The sequence below is a fragment of the Orcinus orca genome, chromosome 6 (genome assembly GCF_937001465.1).
Source record: "Orcinus orca chromosome 6, mOrcOrc1.1, whole genome shotgun sequence".
In the NCBI taxonomy this organism is placed as follows: domain Eukaryota; kingdom Metazoa; phylum Chordata; class Mammalia; order Artiodactyla; family Delphinidae; genus Orcinus; species Orcinus orca.
This window is the reverse complement of record NC_064564.1, coordinates 54,568,521-54,589,102: the sequence shown is the minus strand read 5'-3', so window position 1 is coordinate 54,589,102 and position 20,582 is coordinate 54,568,521. Positions and strand designations below refer to the sequence as shown.

At 34.1% G+C, this 20,582-nt stretch overlaps 1 protein-coding gene across 8 annotated transcripts in view; it reads left to right on the top strand.

The window, feature by feature from the left end:
* CNTLN (centlein) overlaps positions 1-20,582 on the top strand; it is a 331,436-nt gene that overhangs the window by 134,118 nt on the left and 176,736 nt on the right. For 6 of the 8 annotated variants that reach the window (XM_033439732.2, XM_033439731.2, XM_049711049.1 and 3 more), the window contains 2 exons: positions 8,718-8,880; positions 12,509-12,703. In XM_033439732.2, coding sequence (XP_033295623.1) covers positions 8,718-8,880; positions 12,509-12,703 — 358 coding nt within the window. The remainder of the gene's footprint in view (positions 1-8,717; positions 8,881-12,508; positions 12,704-20,582) is intronic. The other 2 variants (XM_049711050.1, XM_049711048.1) reach the window with 1 other exon arrangement.

Below are 20,582 nucleotides of genomic sequence, written 5' to 3'. Positions count from 1 at the left end.
CTCTAAGTCAGGAACAAGACAAGGATATCCATTCTCGCCAGTATTATTCAACATACTTTTGGAAGTCCTAGCCACAGCAATCAGAGAAGAAAAAGAAATAAAAGGAATACAAGTTGGAAAAGAAGTAAAACTGTCACCATTTACAGATGCTATGATACTATACATAGATAATCCTAAAGATGTGATCAGAAAACTACTAGAGCTAATCAATGAATTTGGTAAAGTTGCAGGATACAAAATTAATGCACAGAAATCTGTTGCGTTCCTATTCAATAACAACAAAAGATCAGAAAGAGAAATTAAGGAAACAATCCCATTTACCATTGCAACAAGAGGAATAAATCTACCTAAGGAGGTAAAAGACCTGAACTCAGAAACCTATAAGACACAGATGAAAGAAATCAAAGGTGATACAAACAGATGGAGAGATGTACCATGTTTTTGGACTGGAAGGATCAATATTGTGAAAATGACTATACTACCCAAAGCAATCTACAGATTCAGTGATATCCCTAGCAAATTACCAATGACATTGTTTACAGAACTAGAACAAAAAATCTTAAAATTTGTATGGAGACACAAAAGACCCCGAATAGCCAAAGCAATCTTGAGTGAAAAAAACAGCTGGAGGAATCCGACTTTCTGACTTCAGACTATACTACAAAGCTACATTAATGAAGACAATATGATACTGGCACAAAAACAGAAATGAAATATAGGTCAATGGAATAGGATAGAAAGCCCAGAGATAAACCCATGCACCTATGGTCAACTAATCTATGACAAAGGAGGCCAGGATATACAATGGAGAAAAGACAGTCTCTTCAACAAGTGGTGCTGGGAAAACTGGACAGCTACGTATAAAAGAATGAAATTAGAACACTCCCTAACACCCTGCACAAAAATAAACTCAAAATGGATTAAAGACCTAAATGTGAGAGCAGACACTATAAAACTCTTAGAGGAAAACATAGGAAGAACATTGTTTGACATAAATCACAGCAAGATCTTTTTTGATCCACCTCCTAGAGTAATGGAAATAAAAACGAAAATAAAGAAATGGGACCTGATGAAACTTAAAAGCTTTTGCCCAGCAAAGGAAACTATAAAGAAGATGAAAAGACAACCCTCAGAATGGGAGAAAATATTTGCAAACGAAGCAACGGACAAAGGATTAATCTCCAAAATACATAAACAGCTCATGCAGCTCAGTATTAAATAAACAAACAACCCAATCAAAAAATGGGCAGAATACCTAAATAGACATTTGTCCCTAAAGGACATACAAATGGGCAAAAGGCATATGAAAAGATGCTCAACATCACTAATTACTAGATAGATGCAAATCAGTACTACAATGAGGTATCACCTCACACTGGTTAGAATGGGCATCATCAGAAAATCTACAAATAACAAATGCTGGAGAGGGTGTGGAGAAACGGGAACCCTCTTGCACTGTTTGTGGGAATGTAAATTGATACAGCCACTATGGAGAACAGTATGGAGGTTCCTTGAAAAACTAAGAGTTCCCATATGACCCAGCAATCCCACTAGTGGGCATATACTCAGAGAAAACCATAATTCAAAAAGAAACATACACCCCAATGTTCATTGCAGCAATATTTACAATAGCCATATCATGGAAGCTTCCTAAATGCCCATCAACAGACGAATGGATAAAGAAGATGTGGTACATATATACAGTGGAATATCACTCAGCCATAAAATGGAACAAAATTGGGTCATTTGTAGAGACATGGATGGATCTAGAGTCTGTAATACAGAGTGAAGTAAGTCAGAAAGAGGAAAACAAATATCATATATTAATGCATATATGTGGAATGTAGAAGAATGCTAGAGATGAACTGGTTTGCAAGGCAGAAATAGAGACACAGATGTAGAGAACAAATGTATGGACACCAAAGGTGGGGGAAAGCAAGAGTCGGGGGTGGGGGTGGGATGAATTGGGATTGACATATACACTAATATGTATAAAATAGATAACTAAGAAGAACCTGGTTTATAAAAAAATAAATAAAATTTAAATTAAAAAAACTGGAAATGAAAGATAAAGACCTAGTTATTTGCCTATATATGAGTAATTAACATAGCAAACCCAAAAAAAATTTATAGAAAGATTTCTAAAATTAATAACGTGGATTTAGCACACTTGGTAGATACAAGGTCAGTGTAGAAAATTCAAATGCATTTTTTATGCCAGCACAAAAATTAGGAAATAGACTTAAAAAGAATATAATTTATAATATAGGTAAAAATATGAACAGCAAATATAATGAAAGATATGTGTTACCTTTATACAGAGATCTGTAAAACATTATTGAGAGAAATAGAAAGTCTAGTATGTACAGATAAATACAGAGTTCATGATTTGCAAGACTCAGTATGATAAAGATGTCTATTCTCTCCAAATAGATATTGAGATTCAGAGGAATACAAATTATCAGCAACAGGAAACTATTATTACCCCCAGGCCAGAAGGGGCAAGGAGAGAAGCTTTTACTGGATATCTGTGAGAAGTCTAGCCCTGGGAGAGAGGCTGACTAATAGGAGAAGTATTCTTAGATACAGGAACAGAGACACTGCCAACTGTGGCTCATTGGAGAGGGAGATAGGGAAAGAAATACCTTGACCTCTTTTTCCTTTACCCTTTAATCATGGACCAGCACTTTCAGCTACTCAAATATAAACCCAGAAGAAAGGGAGCCAATGAAATGTAGTCTGTGGAAGTTGGCCTCTCAGGCTAGATTGTAGGCTAGAGTACAGAGAGTAATAGTGTAGAGATGATGAATATTGGATAAGAGAATATGTGGTGCATTCTCCATTTCTGCTCTTTTTCAGAGCTTTCCTGGACATTTATTGCTTAATTAATTTTTCCATATAAACTTTAGGTTAGACTGGCTTATTTCTTGTTTGCTATTTTATTATGGCATCAAATTTAAAAGCAAACTGAAGGAGAATTGCCCTCTTGATGATGTCAGTTTTTCTGTCCCAGAGAATGGGAGTGCCATTACATTTGTTTCAGTACCTTTCTGTCCTTATGAAATGTTTTGTTCCTTATGCTGGTTTTGACCTTTCTTCTTAAATTTTTATTCCTAGCTCTTTCATGGTTTTTGTTACTGTTTTAAATGGAATCTTTCTTTCCCCTATAGTTTCCTACTGATTTTCCTTTTATTACTTGTTGTTTTTGCTGTGCTACTCTGTTTTGATGTGCTATGATTTGGTAGGTAAAGTGTCCAACAAAGTTATTTTGATTTTACTGTGAATTGTACTTTTTACTTTTTTCTGTATAATATTTTTTGCCTTGAGTTTTAATTCCTCTGAAATTAATATTGCTATTCTTTTTGGGGGGTTATATTTATATGGTAACAAACTAAGTACATAATTGTTTAGGTATAATGATACATGTGAATTATAAGAAAATACATGTAGTACGGAAAAGTACAAAGAAGATAGAGGGAAAAAATTAGAGTTAAAATACAACCCCAGAGGAATAATAGCCATTAAAATTTTATTAGAATCATTCTATATTTTTCTCAACACATATTTATAGATTGAAGAGTAGGTAAACAAGTTCTTAGATAAAAGGGACTGTACTGAACATTTTTGTTTGTTTTTGGCTGCATCGAGTCTTCGTTGCAGCACATGGGATCTTCATTGTGGCATGCGGACTTCTTAGTTGAAGCATGAAGCTTCTTAGTTGCGACATGCGGACTTCTTAGTTGTGGCATGAGGACTCTTAGCTGCTGCATGCACGCAGGATCTAGTTCCCTGACCAGGGATTGAACCCATGCCCCCTACATTGGGAGCATGGGGTCTTACCTACTGGACCACCAGGGAAGTCCCGAACATGTTTTTCTAATAAGTGATAACTTCAGTTTTTGTGATATAATGGAACAATAGACACTGAAGTGAAATTGAAAGAATTATTAAATCTCAGATAATTTTTTCTTCTCTATAAGAACCACTAACTATTTTTCTAAAACTAAGAAAGAAATGGCATGAAAAAAACTTTGGAGGTAGATGTAATTATGTTTTTTTTTTAAAAAACTACATTTCATCTTGAATTGGATTTGATACCCTGCTACATACACTTAGTAAAATAGGACATACATTCAACCATTTTAACTCCTTCTCATTTTGCATCTCAGGATTTATAACCTTTATCTCCTCATGCATAACCACAGTGCCTAAAGATATTTAGACATAGTTTTCTGTATTGCTTCAGTGCTCTTCACTAAACTTTTTACTCTTGATGTGTTTATTCCTATACTCAATTTTGATTCACCTTAAAGGCCCATTTTTACCAGGGCCTTCTCTGTTGCTGGAGTATGCTTTCTCCTCCATTAACATCAGATTTAGCCACGTGACTTATTTTGGCCTGTGGAATGAGTGTGAAAGTGATGTATATCATGTCCTGGCAAGTGTTTTAAAAGAGTCATTGCTTGAATTGCCTTTACTTTTTGCCCTCTGCCATTAAAGTGGCATATTACTAATGCTGTCTACTGCTCCAGTTTGGGTCTTAGGATAGGGGAAAGCCACATGTAATGTGAGCAAGCAAATCTTTGTTTTTGTAACAGTACGTTTTGTTTTTTTTTTTTTTTTTTTTGGTAACTGCAAAATAACCTATAGATGCTGTCTGAAACCCTTTGTCAGTCTTTGCTATCAAATTTGATGTCTAAAGGGATATTCCTAATTTATCCTATGGCTTATTCAATCCCTTAGTAAACATCACTGTAACTGAGCAATACAGTATTTTTAATCAGCTTAACATTCTTCTTCTTTTTTTTAATCTTAAAAAGTATTTATTTTCACACACACACACACACACACACACACACACACACACTGTATTTTATTTTTACAAGAGAGAAATAAACTAACACCAAGCATTGTAAATGGATGACCACAACAAAAGCAACAATGATTGCAATTACCAGACATGAAACACACTCATACTATGTCATAATATTGACAGAAACATAGATCAATGGAACAAGATAGAAAGCCCAGAGATAAACCCACGCACCTATGGTCAACTAATCTATGACAAAGGAGGCAAAGATATACATGGAGAAAAGACAGTGTCTTCAATAAGTGGTGCTGGGAAAACTGGACAGCTACATGTAAAAGAATGAGATTAGAACACTCCCTAACCCCATACACAAAAATAAACCCAAAATGGATTCGAGACCTAAATGTAAGACCGGACACAACATTCTTCTTGAGATGGGAAGAAGTGTCGTTGGTTCTCAGCATCGTCTTAGCTCAACCTACCCTTTCACCCTTTCCTGTATTCTTTTTAATCCGTGTTTGGAGGAACTTCTCAAGTTTGAACCTACCAATTAATTTTACTTTCCATAGTTTTGGTTTGCCTCATAACTTCTCTCATTATGGATTTTAATGCTATTATGACATCTTTCTTTCTTAACAATCTTTCTTCTTTATGTTATCCTTATCATTTCATCCATTCAACAACTGTCTTATCCCATATATCCTAGAAGACAGAGGCTGAGTGAAGGTTACTGATTACTTACTTGAGAGATTCAATTCCAAGGCAGAGTGAGTGAGAGAAGAATAATCTGAGGCAGGGAAGGATAAAGAGTAATTCAAGGAAACACATCATTGTGCTGGCCACTGCTTCATGATGAGCCATGAAGAGACATCAGGTGCATTGAATTAGACACTCAGGTTGATTCTGGACAGACTATAGAAAGAAACCATGCCCTATAGCAATCCATCAGATAGAAAAAACAAAAAAGACAAACAAAAAAACTCTTCTCGTGTTTTATCTTCCATTGATCAAAGTTTGCTGCTTATACCATGCCTGTGTTGTAGCATTTTATCCTAATCTGGAAGTGGTACAAGGAGACAAATATGCTAGGCATGCAGCTGGTTGACCTCAAGTGATGGAGCCACAAAGCTGCATAAATGTTATAGGCTTAAGTGGTAGTTAATAGTCTGAGGCAGAGCGAGGGACTAAGAATCTAGGAGGCTGATGAGCTGAATCTGAAGAGGTGTATAAGATGTGTCTAAGACAACAACCAATATTTAATAGGCTACAGGAACTATGCTAGGTTGTCCATTTATAGCAGTGAGCACAAAAGTCCCTACCTTCACAGACATTTTTGTTAAGATTATCTTCACATCTTGACTTTCTATTGAGATAATTAAGAGAAGTGCAATGGTTTCTTTTTCATACATTTTCTAGACCTTTCTTATAATTCCTTCAGTAACTCCTACTCAGAGGTATAATTTTCCTCTGAGTATGCACAATAAAATTTCTTTTTTCTTAATTCTAAGCACTCCTTTTAAATAATTCCTGTTTGTTTTTCTTTACTCATTTTCAAATGAAGATAGGTCTACACAAGTTCAGTGTTTTCCAGCAGTCCAGATGTATGTTTCCAAAGCCTTATTTGCAGCTTACTTTGATACTGATCAAGTTCCACTTTCATATTTGCAACATTGTTGTACATTCTATCTCATCTACTTTTCAGATGGTGGTGTGAGAAGACACAAAGAAAGAAACATTTATACATAATATAAAATTATGCTTCCATTCCGTTTACTGAGAGTATGCCCAGAAAATAGCACAAGATGAGAGACAAGAATATGCTCTTCTCTTAGTTGATTTTTACTCCCCAACTGTCTCATAGTATGAACATCTCCCAACTCAAGTGTTTCTTCTGATTAAAGATACATATATTTTGTTCCAGATGACCCTCAAATCCAAGCCAATGACTGATTCTGGCTCTCTCTTTAAGAAAAATTATCTTCTATTATTAGAGGAGAAAGATTTCTGTGTTTTATATTGTATTGAAAGATGATATGTATTATCTTCATCATGTCTCCTTTCTAAACACAACATTTACTTAGGTCTCTTGGCTAACACATATCTTGACTATCTGTGCTGATGGAATTTTATTCTACAGCTACTGCCTATCTCCTTTGATAATTCTTGCCAGTGTTATTCTTGAAAAATGACAATACTCAGCAAGAATCATTACTATGTGTCTCTTCTCTCCCTCTCTTGTATTATATTTTCTCAAGCCATGTATCATTATTGATTCTCTTCTTTCCCTTCCCCCATTTTTAGACTATTATTTTCTACAGGTTTCAGTTTCTTGAATAGTTACAGAAAAAAAGTGCTATAGTCTAAATGTTTGTGTCCACCCAAAATTCATATGTTGAAATTCTAATGCCTAATGTGATAGCATTAGGAGGTGGGGTCCTTAAGGAGGCGCTTCGGTTATGAGGGTAGAACCCTTTTGTAAAAAAGACCTCTCAGAGCCCCAGAGTGCCTTCCACCGTGTGAGGATGTAACAATAAGTGTGCAACCTGGAAGAGGGTCCTCACTTGACTATGCTGGCAGTTTGATCTCTAACTTCCAGCCTCCCCAACTGTGAGAAATAACTTTCTGGTTTTTGTAAACTACCTAGTCTGTGCTGTTTTTGTTATATCAAAAGGACGAAGGCAGATGGTGTATGTACATCTATCTGTGTGGGTTCAGGGGTTTCTGTTGTATCTGGAGAATATTAATACTCTAAACCTGTAAAAGAGCAGAGTTCCGGAATTCCCTGGTGGTCCAGTGGTTAGGACTCGGCGCTTTCACTGCTGTGGCCTGGGTTCAATCCCTGGTCAGGGAACTGAGATTCTGCAAGCCATGTGGCAAGGCAAAAAAAAAAATAAAATAGAAATTAAAAATAAATAAATAAGCAGAGCTCATTTCTCCCATATTAATATTCATCCATGTTCAACAACTGTCTGCATATCTTTTATGTTTCTTCTTTCTTTTAAGATTTATCTTATGTGAATGAATCACCAGTTTGAGGTTATAAGTAAAGAACAGTCTCCATTAAAAATAGTCTCCAAAATATATACTATAATGTATACTTTTGTGAAATACATCTCTATAAATATCTTTCTCTTCAAATTTATTTTACAACATATTTTCCAGTTTTATATGACCTGTATCACACAGGATTCACCACCACAGGAATCTGGAAACCTCTATCCCAGAGGTGTGGTTTTCCTGGACCCTTAGGGCCATGAAGACTGTCACTCCAGTTCATTTGTCCTTCTACTTACCAAGTTTACCCTGGGTGGGTTGCAAGGAGTGATTTCACCTTGTATTGCTCTCCTTCCTTCTGACAAAAAACCTCATCATTTCCTTCAAGATGGGTTAGAGGAGTCACAGGAATCCCAGCCTAGGCCCCTGAGGTGACAAACTAGTGGTGCTTTAAGGAACTTTTGTTTGAAAACTTAATTTACCTTTTGGGATTCTTTTTAATACATTTAAGTTTCTATATAATATAAAATGAAAGGTTGAGTTACCCTGTATTCAGAACTATCTGATAGTTGGCATCAGTGCTTATTAATTCTTGGAACTGAAGTGTAACTTAATTTCAATAAGAAGGTGGTAGTATGATTGTATATCCAGGGTTTTTATTACTATCAAGCTATAAAAGAAAATTGATAAGTATTTGGCTTTGAAAGTCATAGTAGTTCTATCAATACTTTGTAGGTGTATGTGATAAATATTAAATACTTCATATGTTATTTCCCTTGTTAATATGTTTGCCTGCAGTAAAAAATAATAGATGAAAAAACTGGAGGCCGATCTATAACTTTAGATGAACAAAATTATTTAACTAAGATGATCTTTATTCATGCTTCTCTCTATTGTTTGCTTTGCACAGGAAGGAGTTGCAGGAGCTGCAGAATCTGTACAAACAGAACAGTGCACATACAGCACAGCAAGCAGAACTGATCCAACAGCTTCAGCTTCTGAATATGGACACACAGAAGGTATTGAGGAACCAGGAAGATGTTCACACAGCTGAAAGTATATCGTATCAAAAAGTACGCTTTTATTCTGTCATAAAAATGTAAATTTATATGTGTGAACTTATAAAAATATATAGAATTCAAATTTTTGCACATTTCAATATTGCTTTATTACTCCCTTTTATATTGCTTCTTCAAAATTAAAAATGAAATATGATTCAATTTGGTAATATTCGAAATTATGTGAGTATTTTTGTGGCTGTTAAGGCCGAAACATTTAAAATATACATGCAAATTTATTCTGTAGGATATTGTTTTTATAAATTGGAGTTTTGATATCTACTATGAAACATACTAGAACTGTAGTCCTCAAACCAGGAAGGATTTGGAGAATGGGATTATTCAGCCTTCTATGATGAGAAATTATTCAACAAGTATGATTCTAGTTTATGACCTAAAGCAGTCTTTCAGTCATAGAATTTGCACAGTTTTATTGGCAAATCTGCACAAACACAAATGGGTATGCTGATGAGGTCTTTAGGATCAATATTTTCCAAGGATTTTTCTCTTTATTTTGTGTGTTTCTTTTAAGTAGTCATTTTACTTTACAGTTGTTTAAGGAGCCCCTCAAGAAGGCTTACCCAGATATTTAGGTATGCTGACACAGCAGCAATACTTACAGCTAGTAATTAAAAAACACTTTTATTGAATTCTTTATGTTTTGTGTGGTGTACATATTTATAGAAATAATTTATTTTCTACACAGATAAACCCTATGAGATTGATGTTATTTCCTCTTAATAGTTGAGGCAGCCAAGGCTTAGAGAGGTTAAATGGTGCAGTCTATGTTATTTGGGGATTATTTCTGTCTAAACTTACTCTTCTCCTAAAAAAGCACTGTGGAAATTCAACATCTATAATTAATATGAAATAAATAACTATTAAGTAAACTTTAAACACATACTTTCAAATGATGCTTTGTAACTGTAGTTTTTCGACTAAATTCTGTGTTTCCTTCGAGTTTCTGTCAGGACGAGGATGACACCAAGCATCAGGGTAGTGTCCATCCTCTCCACTTTGAATAGAACAGCTCCACCTTTTTGTTTTATACAGTGGGATTGCCCGTTATGCTTTTGTTTCTAAACCAGACTCCGTTGCTAAATTGACTTGAAAAATTGGACCTTATTAGTAGCTTTAACTCTTTTCTCTTTTTCACTGTGTAGGTATTTAACGCAAACCTTTCTTTCTCTTTCTTGATTTTTGCTTGAAAGTCCCTAACCCATGGCAAGTTATATTAAAATATGTCTTTAGGGTTGCTTGTTGTTAAAGTTCATAACTCTTTTCTCTCATGTGCAAATACTTTGCTGTTTCTCCTCTCAGTTAGCAAGAGAGAACTTGGTAAGGTGGAAGAAAAAGGCAGTGTTTCCTTTGCTATTTACTTTTTCAGTCTTTTGTTCTAAGATTCCTTTTTCAGCTTTGCTTAACTTAAAATTTAAGATAAATTGTTTCAGCCTTAATTCTACTTTTTGGTTGATCCTCCTTAGCAGCCTTTGCAGAGAGCAACCATTTTTTTAATACCCTACCTGAGAACTTTTGTAGATTCTATATCATTTCAAACAACTGAATACTTAAACATTTTTATTTGAAGTGATTATTACCAAAGTAATACATGCTTGTGATAAATTTTCAAAAAATTCAGAAGCGTATAAAAAAATAAAGTTCTCTGCCCTCCTGCCTGAAGCCATTGCCCCAGACTTTACTGGTCTTAATATTTGAGAGTGTATCCTAGACTCCCTCTAGAAGAACAGAATATTTTAAAGTTATTTCATCTTTTTAATTATATAAGAATTACATAAATATATTATTATAAAAATTTGAAATGATATAGAAGTACTGATAATGCTAATATAACAGATTTGAGTTCTCTTCCACTCATCCCAGTTCATTTCATTCCCCTCCCCAGGGGTAATCATCTGAGTAGTCATTCCAGACCTTTTCATGCATTATATACTGTGTCTGTGTACATATACACATATCACCAATCTAGGTATCTTACATTTTTAATATTAATTAATTTATCCTATCCTTACTGTTCGTTAACTTGCTGTTTTCAAATAATATGCCTTGAGTATATTTCCATGACAGTATGTATAGCTCTTGCTCTCCTCCTCCTCCCCATGCTCCAACAGAAACATGTAAAGTACAGCGTGGATTTACCAGAGTATAATTTGATTACTGAGGTCTCCCTCCTCAACTTTTTTTTATAAACTTCAGAAGGAGGCATTCCACATCTCTTCTACGGTGTCAGTTTTCCCTACTGGATCATTTCTAACCACATAAAAACATGCTGTTGTGTCTCTGATCTGCATGGAAGACCAAAACAATTAAGCAACGACAAAAAACCTGTCTTGACCTTACTATATTCCTTTCCTTCCCTTCCTTTCTTTCCTTTTCCAGCAATATTCCTTGCAAGAGTTAACTTGTCTCAAAGTTCTCTTCTTCCATTCTCTTTTGAACCTATTCCAATCAAGTTTTTGCCCCTTTCACTCCACTAAAATTTCTCTTTGCAGAATCATTTGTGACTCCCATATTGCTGAATTCAGTAATCTTGTAGCAGTCTTCATCTTACCTCACTTACCAGCAACATTGTCACAGTCGATGACTGTGAATGTTCCAAGCCAAAATCTTAGGACCTCTTTTTTTTCCCTCTCTTTAAATTCATACCCTAGGTGATTTTATCTACTCACCTAGGCTTTCAAAACCATACTGTCTATATGCTGATCACTCCCAGATTTGATTATCTGCTCTGGATCTCTTCCCTGAACTCTAGGAAAGAGTATCTAATCGCCTACTTAGCATCTTTTAACTTGATGCCTAACGGGCATCTCAGACTTCACATGTTCAGAACTAAGCTATTGTTTGCCCTGCCTTCAGAGGGTGTCTGGAATCCTACTACTTCCCACTACCCCTGCTGTGACCACTAACTTGCATTACCTGAATGTTTGCAGTAGATTCCTACTTCATTTCTTTGCTCCTGACGTTACCCACTTCGAGTTTATTCTCAACATAGATGCCAGAATGTTCTTGCTAAAACTTAGTAAGTCAAATCAGGTCATTCCTCTCTTAAATTACCCCCACTGGTTTCTTGTCTGATTAAAAGTAAAAGCCGAAGTCCTTACTACAACCTGTGAGACTCTACATGATCTGGCTCTGCATTACCCCTCTGATCTCATCTTTGCCTTCGCTTCTTAATCTCTCTGCTTTGGCCACATTTAACTTTGTTTTTTCACTTGAACATACCAGGTATTCTTCACCCTCAAGGTCTTTGCACTGGGTTCCACTGCCTGAAATCTCTTCCCCCAGTTATCTGCATAGATGACCTTTTTACTGCCTTTATTCTTCACCTCTCACAGCTTAAATCCGTTCTTTATCATGAAGATTAATATAGCTAGCTTAAAATGTTTGCACCCCTGTATTACGACTGGCCAATAGAACATCTTGTCTTTTTAACGTCAGTTGGAGTTTTGTATTGGTATGTGATTATATCATTTAGTTTCCCATATGTTTTTATATTGTTTTTCCTCTTAGACTATTAAAATAACTTGAGGGCAATGAGTATGTCATATATAGACCATATGTATAAATATATAGACATAACTATTTTATTGATTATTAATAAATTTGGATATATGTTTTGAAACAGCTTTACAATGAGTTACATATTTGGTTTGAAACCACAAAATCAAGTGAAGCTATGCTCCGACAAAGTGTTGTTAATCTTCAGGATAAGCTATTTCAAAAAGAGCGGGAAAACGCTAAATTAAAAGAAAAGCTTCAGGAGTCACAAGGAGCACTCTATCCTTTACCTCAAGAATGTGATCCAGACCACTCAGAACAGGTGAGACATTTTCTAAAAATGTTACCCAGTATAATATCATATTAAATTTTCTAGTATAATTGACTAAAACACAAAAATTGAATAAATTTGCATATATTAGAATATAAGTGTGGCAGATTTATGTTGTGCTATTTTTTGTACTCTGTAGACATAAATATTATATACAATGTGGATTCATATAGAAATGTATATAGAAACACAGGGTGTATCTGGTATAGTTATTGGGATGAAAGATTTGGCTGGTATATGATAATGAAGAGGAAATTAATAGGTCATGTCCATTTCGAGACGTTTTATTGAATGGGGTAATGGAATGAAAAGAGTATTGAATAGAAAGTCGCATAAAAGTACTTGCCATAATTCCTGGTATGTGGTAGTTAATACCATTTAGTCCCAGTTCTATCACTATCTTGATATATGATTTTGGACAGATCAGTTGACATTTCTACCTATTCTTGTCCTATTAAGTGAGGTAGTACAAATGTATAGATAAATATGCAGATTCAGGATTCAAATAAACCTGGGATCAAATTATAGCTTTGCCTGTGACCTTTGTGAACTTGAGCAAATTTCTTAACCCTTTAGCCAAAGTTTCTTCACAAATAAAATGTTGATATTAATAGTATCTTTGTCATAAGAGTTTTGTGAGGATTAATGAGGTATAATGCATGTCAAATGCAGAGCCTGTCACATAGAAAATATCCAGTGGTACCTCTTTTAGATAATTTTCAAGGTAACTGTCATCTCTAAATATGTATTATAAAACAATCTTATTCCTATAAAGTTATTTGTTTTTAAGGCACTCAGTACTTCTTTAAGTGTTAGAATTTAAAGAAATGAAATTAACACAAGTACGTAATTGGGAGCTTAAATGTTTATTAATGATCCTTTAACTTTAATGATCCAGTAATTTTTCAACCCAGCATATTTTGTCTTGCTAACAACTCAAACATAAGATTTTTTCATTTGTATTGTATTATATTGATTTTTTTGGACATCAGGTGCACAGAATTGGATTAGTCATAAGATTTGTATCATGACACAGTATTATGTTACATGCATATTTATTTTAATTGTTACTTTTTTGTTATAATAAACACTGTTGGTCCCACCAACTAATTAAAGGGTAGGAAATTACTAATAACTTATATCTACTTGTATCCTTCACCCTTTACTGGTACCCTGATTCTCTCACCAGAGGTAACTACTGAACTATTGATCATTTTGATTATTTTTTAGAAAGTTTTATCTCATATAAATTTATGAGGAAATAGAATATTGTTTAGTTTTGCCATTTATAAAAATGTATCAAATTGTATTGTTTCCTGGGATTTGGCAATTTTGACTCATCACTGTGTTAAGAATCATCTATGATGTTTTGTATAAGTTCATTTATTTTGACTGATATAAAATATTCTGTTATATGTGATTATATCATAACTACTTGTCCATTCATTTGTAGATGAGTATTAGGGTTATTTCCAGTTTTTTGCTGTTATGAATAATGCTGCAGTTGACATTTTTGTACATGATTCTTAGTACACACCTGCATGCATTTTTGTGGATTAACTATCTCAGAATGGAAATCCTAGGTCTAGGGTGTGAAAATGTAAACTTTCACAAAATACTGGTCACTTATTTTTCAAAGTGGTTTTCATCAATTTTACTCATATCAACAATGCATTTGGCTGTATTTCCTACAATTACTAGTCAAGTGAGTGCCCTCCTCTGCAAAATGTCTATTTATGTCTTTTATCCATTCTTGTACTGGATTTTTTTCTTATTGATTTGTAAAAGTTCTTTAAATGTCCTTGATATTAATCTCTAGTAAGTTGAATGTGTGGCAAGTATCTTCTCTCAGTGTGTACCTTGTCTTTTCATTTTCTTTAACATGTCATATGATAAACAGAAATTCTTAATTTTAATTTAGAAAATTTAATCTTTTATACTTAGTGCTCATTTAAGAAATTCTTCCCCACCCCAAATATGGAAATATTTGCACCTCTGTTTCCTTCAAAAAGTTTTAAAGCTTTGTTTATGTCATTTATGTTCATAATTCATTCGGAATTGTATTTCACATACAGTATAAGGTAAGGATCCATTTTTATTTATTTATTTTTCCCCAAATAGTAGCCAGTTTTTCCATATCAACCCATTGGATGATCCACTTTTTTTCTTGTGTAGTGCTGGGCTACCTCTATCATATATCCTAGTTCAGTATATTGAGTTTCTTTCTAGACTCTTTTCTCTGTATTCCTGGATAATGTTACATCATCTTAATCAGTATAGCTTCATAGTAAGTCTTTATATTTGGTAGATTACTTTCTTACTGTTCTGTAAAGTGTCTTGGCCATGTTGGCACTTAGCACTATAACTTTAAGGATAATTTAGTTTCATGAAAACACTTGAAATTTTTTGTAAACGATTTTATTGAAGTGTAACATACAAATACTAAAGTGTACAAACCTTAAGTGTTTAACTCAATGACGTTTCACAAATTGAACACATCCATATAAATACCACTCAGATCAAGATGTAGAATATTACCAGTATTCAGTAAACCTCCATAATGTTCCTAATTAGTGGCTACCCCTACAATGTAACCAGCTTTGTCTTCTATCATCATTGATTAGTTTTGCTTCTTTTTGAAACTTACAGTATTTTACCTTTAAACACTCTATATGCTATGGGTTTTTTCTGTAAATGTCGTTTATCGTATTAGGAAGTTCCCATCTATTCACAGTTTGAAAGCTTTTTCATGAACAGGTATTGATTGTATACATTATCTTTTAAGATGACACTAGGGTTTTTCTCATGTATTCTGTTAACATGGTTATTACATTTATTGTTTTTCAATTATTAATCCAGTTTTGTATTCTTTGAAATAAACCTAACTTTGTTGTAATGTTTTATTATTTTCATATTGCTGGATTCAATTGGCTAATATTTTTCTTAGGATTTTTACATCTATATTTATGAGGGATATTGGGCTGTACTTTTCCTTTCTTGAATGTTTCTTGTTAGATTTTATCAAGGTGATGCTGGTGTCCTAATATGAATTGCAAAGTATTCTCCTTTTTTACTTCACTAGAAGAGTTTGTATAAAACATATTTCTTTCTTATTAAACACTGAATGCTCTCCTTCTAACATAAGGAACAAGTCAGTTATTTTCAACATTGTACTGGAGATTCTAACTAGTACAGTAAGGCAAGAAACAAATAAAATCATGCTGATTAGAAGTAAGGAAGTAAAACTCTTTTTATTCACAGAACCTGAGCATCCGTATACAAAGTGTACTGAATCTATGATGAAACAACTAGAAATAGTAAGAAAATTTAGCAGTGTTGCAAGATACCATCAATTTACAAAAGTCAATTATATATCTAAATATTAGAAACAAATAATTAGAAATTGAAATCGAAAAAGACCATTTATAAGAATATCAAAACTTGTGTAATAATTAAGGATAAATTTGATAAAATATGAAAAGTACAAAACATACCAGAGGGAAATTAAAAGACATATGTAAGTGGACAGCTAGGCCAAGTTCATGAATCAGAAGATACAATGTTGTCAAAATGTCAGTTCTCCCCAAATTGATCTATTTATTATGTAATCCCAATCAAAATTCCAGAAAGCTATAGTTTTTAGATAAATACAAGCCAATTCTAAAATTTATAGGGAAATGCAAGGGACCTAAAAGAGCAAAATAAAGTATTGGGTTAGCTAAAAAGTTCATTTGGGTTTTTCTATAAGATGTTATGGAAAACCCTGAACGAACTTTTTGACCAACCAAATAGTAAAAAATAAAGTTGGAGGACTTAACACTACCCAATTTTGAGACCTATTTATCAAGCTAAAAAAGAAAAATGGTGTGGTACTGGCGTAATGATTGACAAAATAATTGGTATAACAGAATAGAGTCCAGAAAAATACCCACTAATACATGTCGCTGTATAGTACCTCTTGAAATGCGGATACTGCAAGTCACTTTGTTCTTTTTCAAGGATGCTCTGTAGACTCTTGCTCTACTGCTTTTTTATAGAACTTTTAGTATTAGCTTGTCAACTTTACAAATAAATATTCAGTTAGAAATGTTTCTAATTTCCCTTGTAATTTTCTTTTTGCCCCTTTGGTTATTAGAAAATGTGTTATTTACTTTTGAAATGTTTGTGTTTTTTCCTTGTATATCTTATTTTTATTCACTTCTAATATACTTCCATTATGGTCAGAGATAGTGTTCTATAAGATTACTGTATTTGGAAATTTATTGAGACTTGTTGTATGGTCCAGCACATAGTTTTGATGAATGTACTATTTATACCTGAAAATAATTTTTAATCTGCATGTATTGACTGGGGTGTTCCTTAAATATCGATATTAATTTTGTCATTGCAGTTGACAGTGTTCAGATCTTCTGTCTTTAGTGATTTTTATCCTTAGTTTTTAAATCAGTTTTGCTTTCAGTTGCTGAGAGAGGTGTTAAAATCTTCCAGTATGATTGTGGATTTTTCTGTTTTCCCTTTAGTTTGTCAAATTTGCTTCATGTATTTTAAAACTTTTAATAGGGGCATACATATTTATGATTGTCATTTCTTTCTAATTAAATGAACCCTTTGCTATTGTAAAATGTCACTTTTAACTATAATAATATTCTGTTGACTTGAAATCCAATTTTATGATGTTAATATAGCCAATCAGTCTCTTTAATGGTTACATTTTCCATGGGAAGATTACCTTTTTCTTATTCTTTAAATTTCCATCTATAGGTGTCTTAATATTTAAAGTGTGTATACAGAGTAAGATTCTGTTTTTTATTCATTCTGACAATTTCTTCCATTTCATTGCAGCATTAGTGCACTTAAATTTAATTATTAATATGGTTGGGTTTAGGTGTACCATCTTACCATTTGTTTTCCATTTGTCCTATTTTTTGTTCCTCTGTTCCCATTTCCTTCCTTTTTCTGGATTAATTGACTGTTTATATATTTTTAAAAAGCAATTTAAAAACATCACTTTTCTGTCTTCTGGACTCCACTGTTTCTCACAGTATCACTGGAAATTTGTTTCATTGTTCACTTAAATGTGATCTGTCAGTTTTGGCTGGCTTTTTTCCTGAATATTTAACCTTTGGTTTTAAGCACTTTAACTGTGGTGTTCCCAAGTATGATTTTCATTGTAGTCATCCTTCTTGCAGTTTGATAAGCTTCTTTTTTTTTTTTTTTAAGGTTAGACTTTATTTATTATCCATATTCTATTTCTATTTCCTGGGGATTTAAAAAATTTTTAATATCTTTATTGGAGTATAATTGCTTTACAATATTGTGTTAGTTTCTGATATATAACAAAGTGAATCAGCTATATGTATACATATATCCTCATATCCCCTTCCTCTTGTGTCTCCCTCCCACCCTACCTATCCCACCCCTTTAGGTGGTCACAAAGCACTGAGCTGATCTCTCTGTGCTATGCAGCTGCTTTCCACTAGCTATCTATATTACATTTGCTAGTGTATATATGTCAGTGCTACTCTTTCACTTCATCCCAGCTTACCTTTCCCACTCCCTGTGTCCTCAAGTCCATTTTCTACATCTGCATCTTTATTCCTGTCCTGCCACTAGGTTCATCAGAACCATTTTTTTTTAACATTCCATATGTATGTGTTAGCATACAGTATTTGTTTTTCTCTTTCTGACTTACTTCGCTCCATATGACAGACTCTAGGTCCATCCACCTCACTACAAATAAGTCAATTTCGTTTCTTTATCTGATGGAGTAATATTCCATTGTATATATGTGCCACATCTTCTTTATCCATTCATCTTTCAGTGGACACATAGGTTGCTTCCATGTCCTGGCTATTGTAAATAGTGCTGCAATGAACATTGTGATACATGATACTTCTTGATACTTTTCTCAGGGTATATGCCCAATAGTGGGATTGCTGGGTCATATGGTAGTTCTATTTTTAGTTTTTAAGGAACCTCCATACTGTTCTCCATAGTGGCTATATCAATTTGCATTCCCACCAACAGTGCAAGAGGATTCCCTTTTCTCCACACCCTCTCCAGCATTTATTGTTTGAGATTTTTTGATGATGCCATTCTGACTGGTGTGAGGTGATACCTCATTGTAGTTTTGATTTGCATTCCTCTAATGATTAGTGATGTTGAGCAGCTTTTCATGTGCTTCTTGGCCATCTATATGTCTTCTTTGGAGAAATGTCTATTTAGGTCTTCTGCCCATTTTTGGATTGTGTTGTTTGTTTTTTTAATATTGAGCTGCATGAGCTGTTTATATATTTTGGAGATTAATCCTTTGTCAGTTTCTTCATTTGCAAATATTTTCTCCCATTCTGAGGGTTGTCTTTTCATCTTGTTGATGGTTTCCTTTGCTGTGCAAAAGCTTTTAAGTTTCATTCGGTCCCATTTGTTTATTTTTGGTTTTATTTCTCTTACTCTAGGAGGTGGTCAAAACAGATCTTGCTGTATTTATGTCATAGAGTGTTCTGCCTATGTTTTCCTCTAAGAGTTTTATAGTGTCTGGCCTTACATTTAGATCTTTAATCCATTTTGAGTTTATTTATGTGTATGGTGTTAGGAAGTGTTCTAATTTCATTCTTTTACGTATAGCTGTCCCGTTTTCCCAGGACCACTTATTGAAGAGGATTTCTTTTCTCCATTGTATATTCTTGCCTCCTTTGTAAAAAAATATGGTAACCATATGTGCGAGGGTTTGTCTCTGGGCTTTGTATCCTGTTTTATTGATCTATATTTCTGTTTTTGTGACAGTACTATACTGTCTTGATTACTGTAGCTTTGTAGTATACTCTGAAGCCCAGTAACCTGATTCCTCCAGCTCTATTTTTCTTTCTCAAGATTGCTTTGGCTATTCGGGGTTTTTTGTGTTTCCATACAAATTGTGAAATTTTTTGTTCTAGTTCTGTGAAAAATGCCATTGGCAATTTGATAAGGATTGCATTAAATCTGTAGATTGTTGGGGCTAGTATAGCCATTTTCACAATGTTGATTCTTCCAATAAAAGAACATGGTATATCTCTCCATCTGCTTGTATCATCTTTAATTTCTTTCATCAGTGTCATATAGTTTTCTGCATATAGATCTTTTGTCTCCTTAGGTAGGTTTATTCCTAGGTATTTGATTCTTTTTGTTGCCGTGGTAAATGGGATTGTTTCCTTAATTTCTCTTTCAGATTTTTCATCATTAGTGTATAGGAATGCAAGAGATCTTTGTTTGTTAATTTTGTATCCTGCTAGTTTACCAGATTCATTGATTATTAGCTCTAGTAATTTTCTGGTAGCATCTTTAGGATTCTCTATGTATAGTATCATGTCATCTGCAAACAGTGACAGTTTTACTTCTTCTTTTCTTTTTCATGATTCTTTGTATTTCTACAGTGTCAGTTGTTACTTCTCCTTCTTCATCTCTAATTTGTTTATTTGAGTCTTCCCCCCTTTTTTCTTGATGAGTCTGGCTAGTGGTTTATCAATTTTTTTTTAAGGTTTTATTTATTTATTTTTTTGGCTGCATTGGGTCTTCATTGCTGTGCACGGGCTTTGTCTAGTTACAGTGAGCAGGGGCTACTCTTTGTTGCGGTGTGCGGCCATCTTATTGCAGTGGCTTCTCTTGTTGTGAAGCATGGGCTGTAGGCGCGCAGGCTTCAGTAGTTGTGGCTCACGGGCTTAGTTGCTCCGCGGCATGTGGGATCTTCCCAGACCAGGGCTCAAACCCGTGTCCCCTGCATTGGCAGGCGGATTCTTAACCATCTGTGCCACTAGAGAAGTCCTAATGGTTTATCAATTTTCTTTATCTTCACAACAAACCAGCTTTTAGTTTTATTGATCTTTGCTATTGTTTT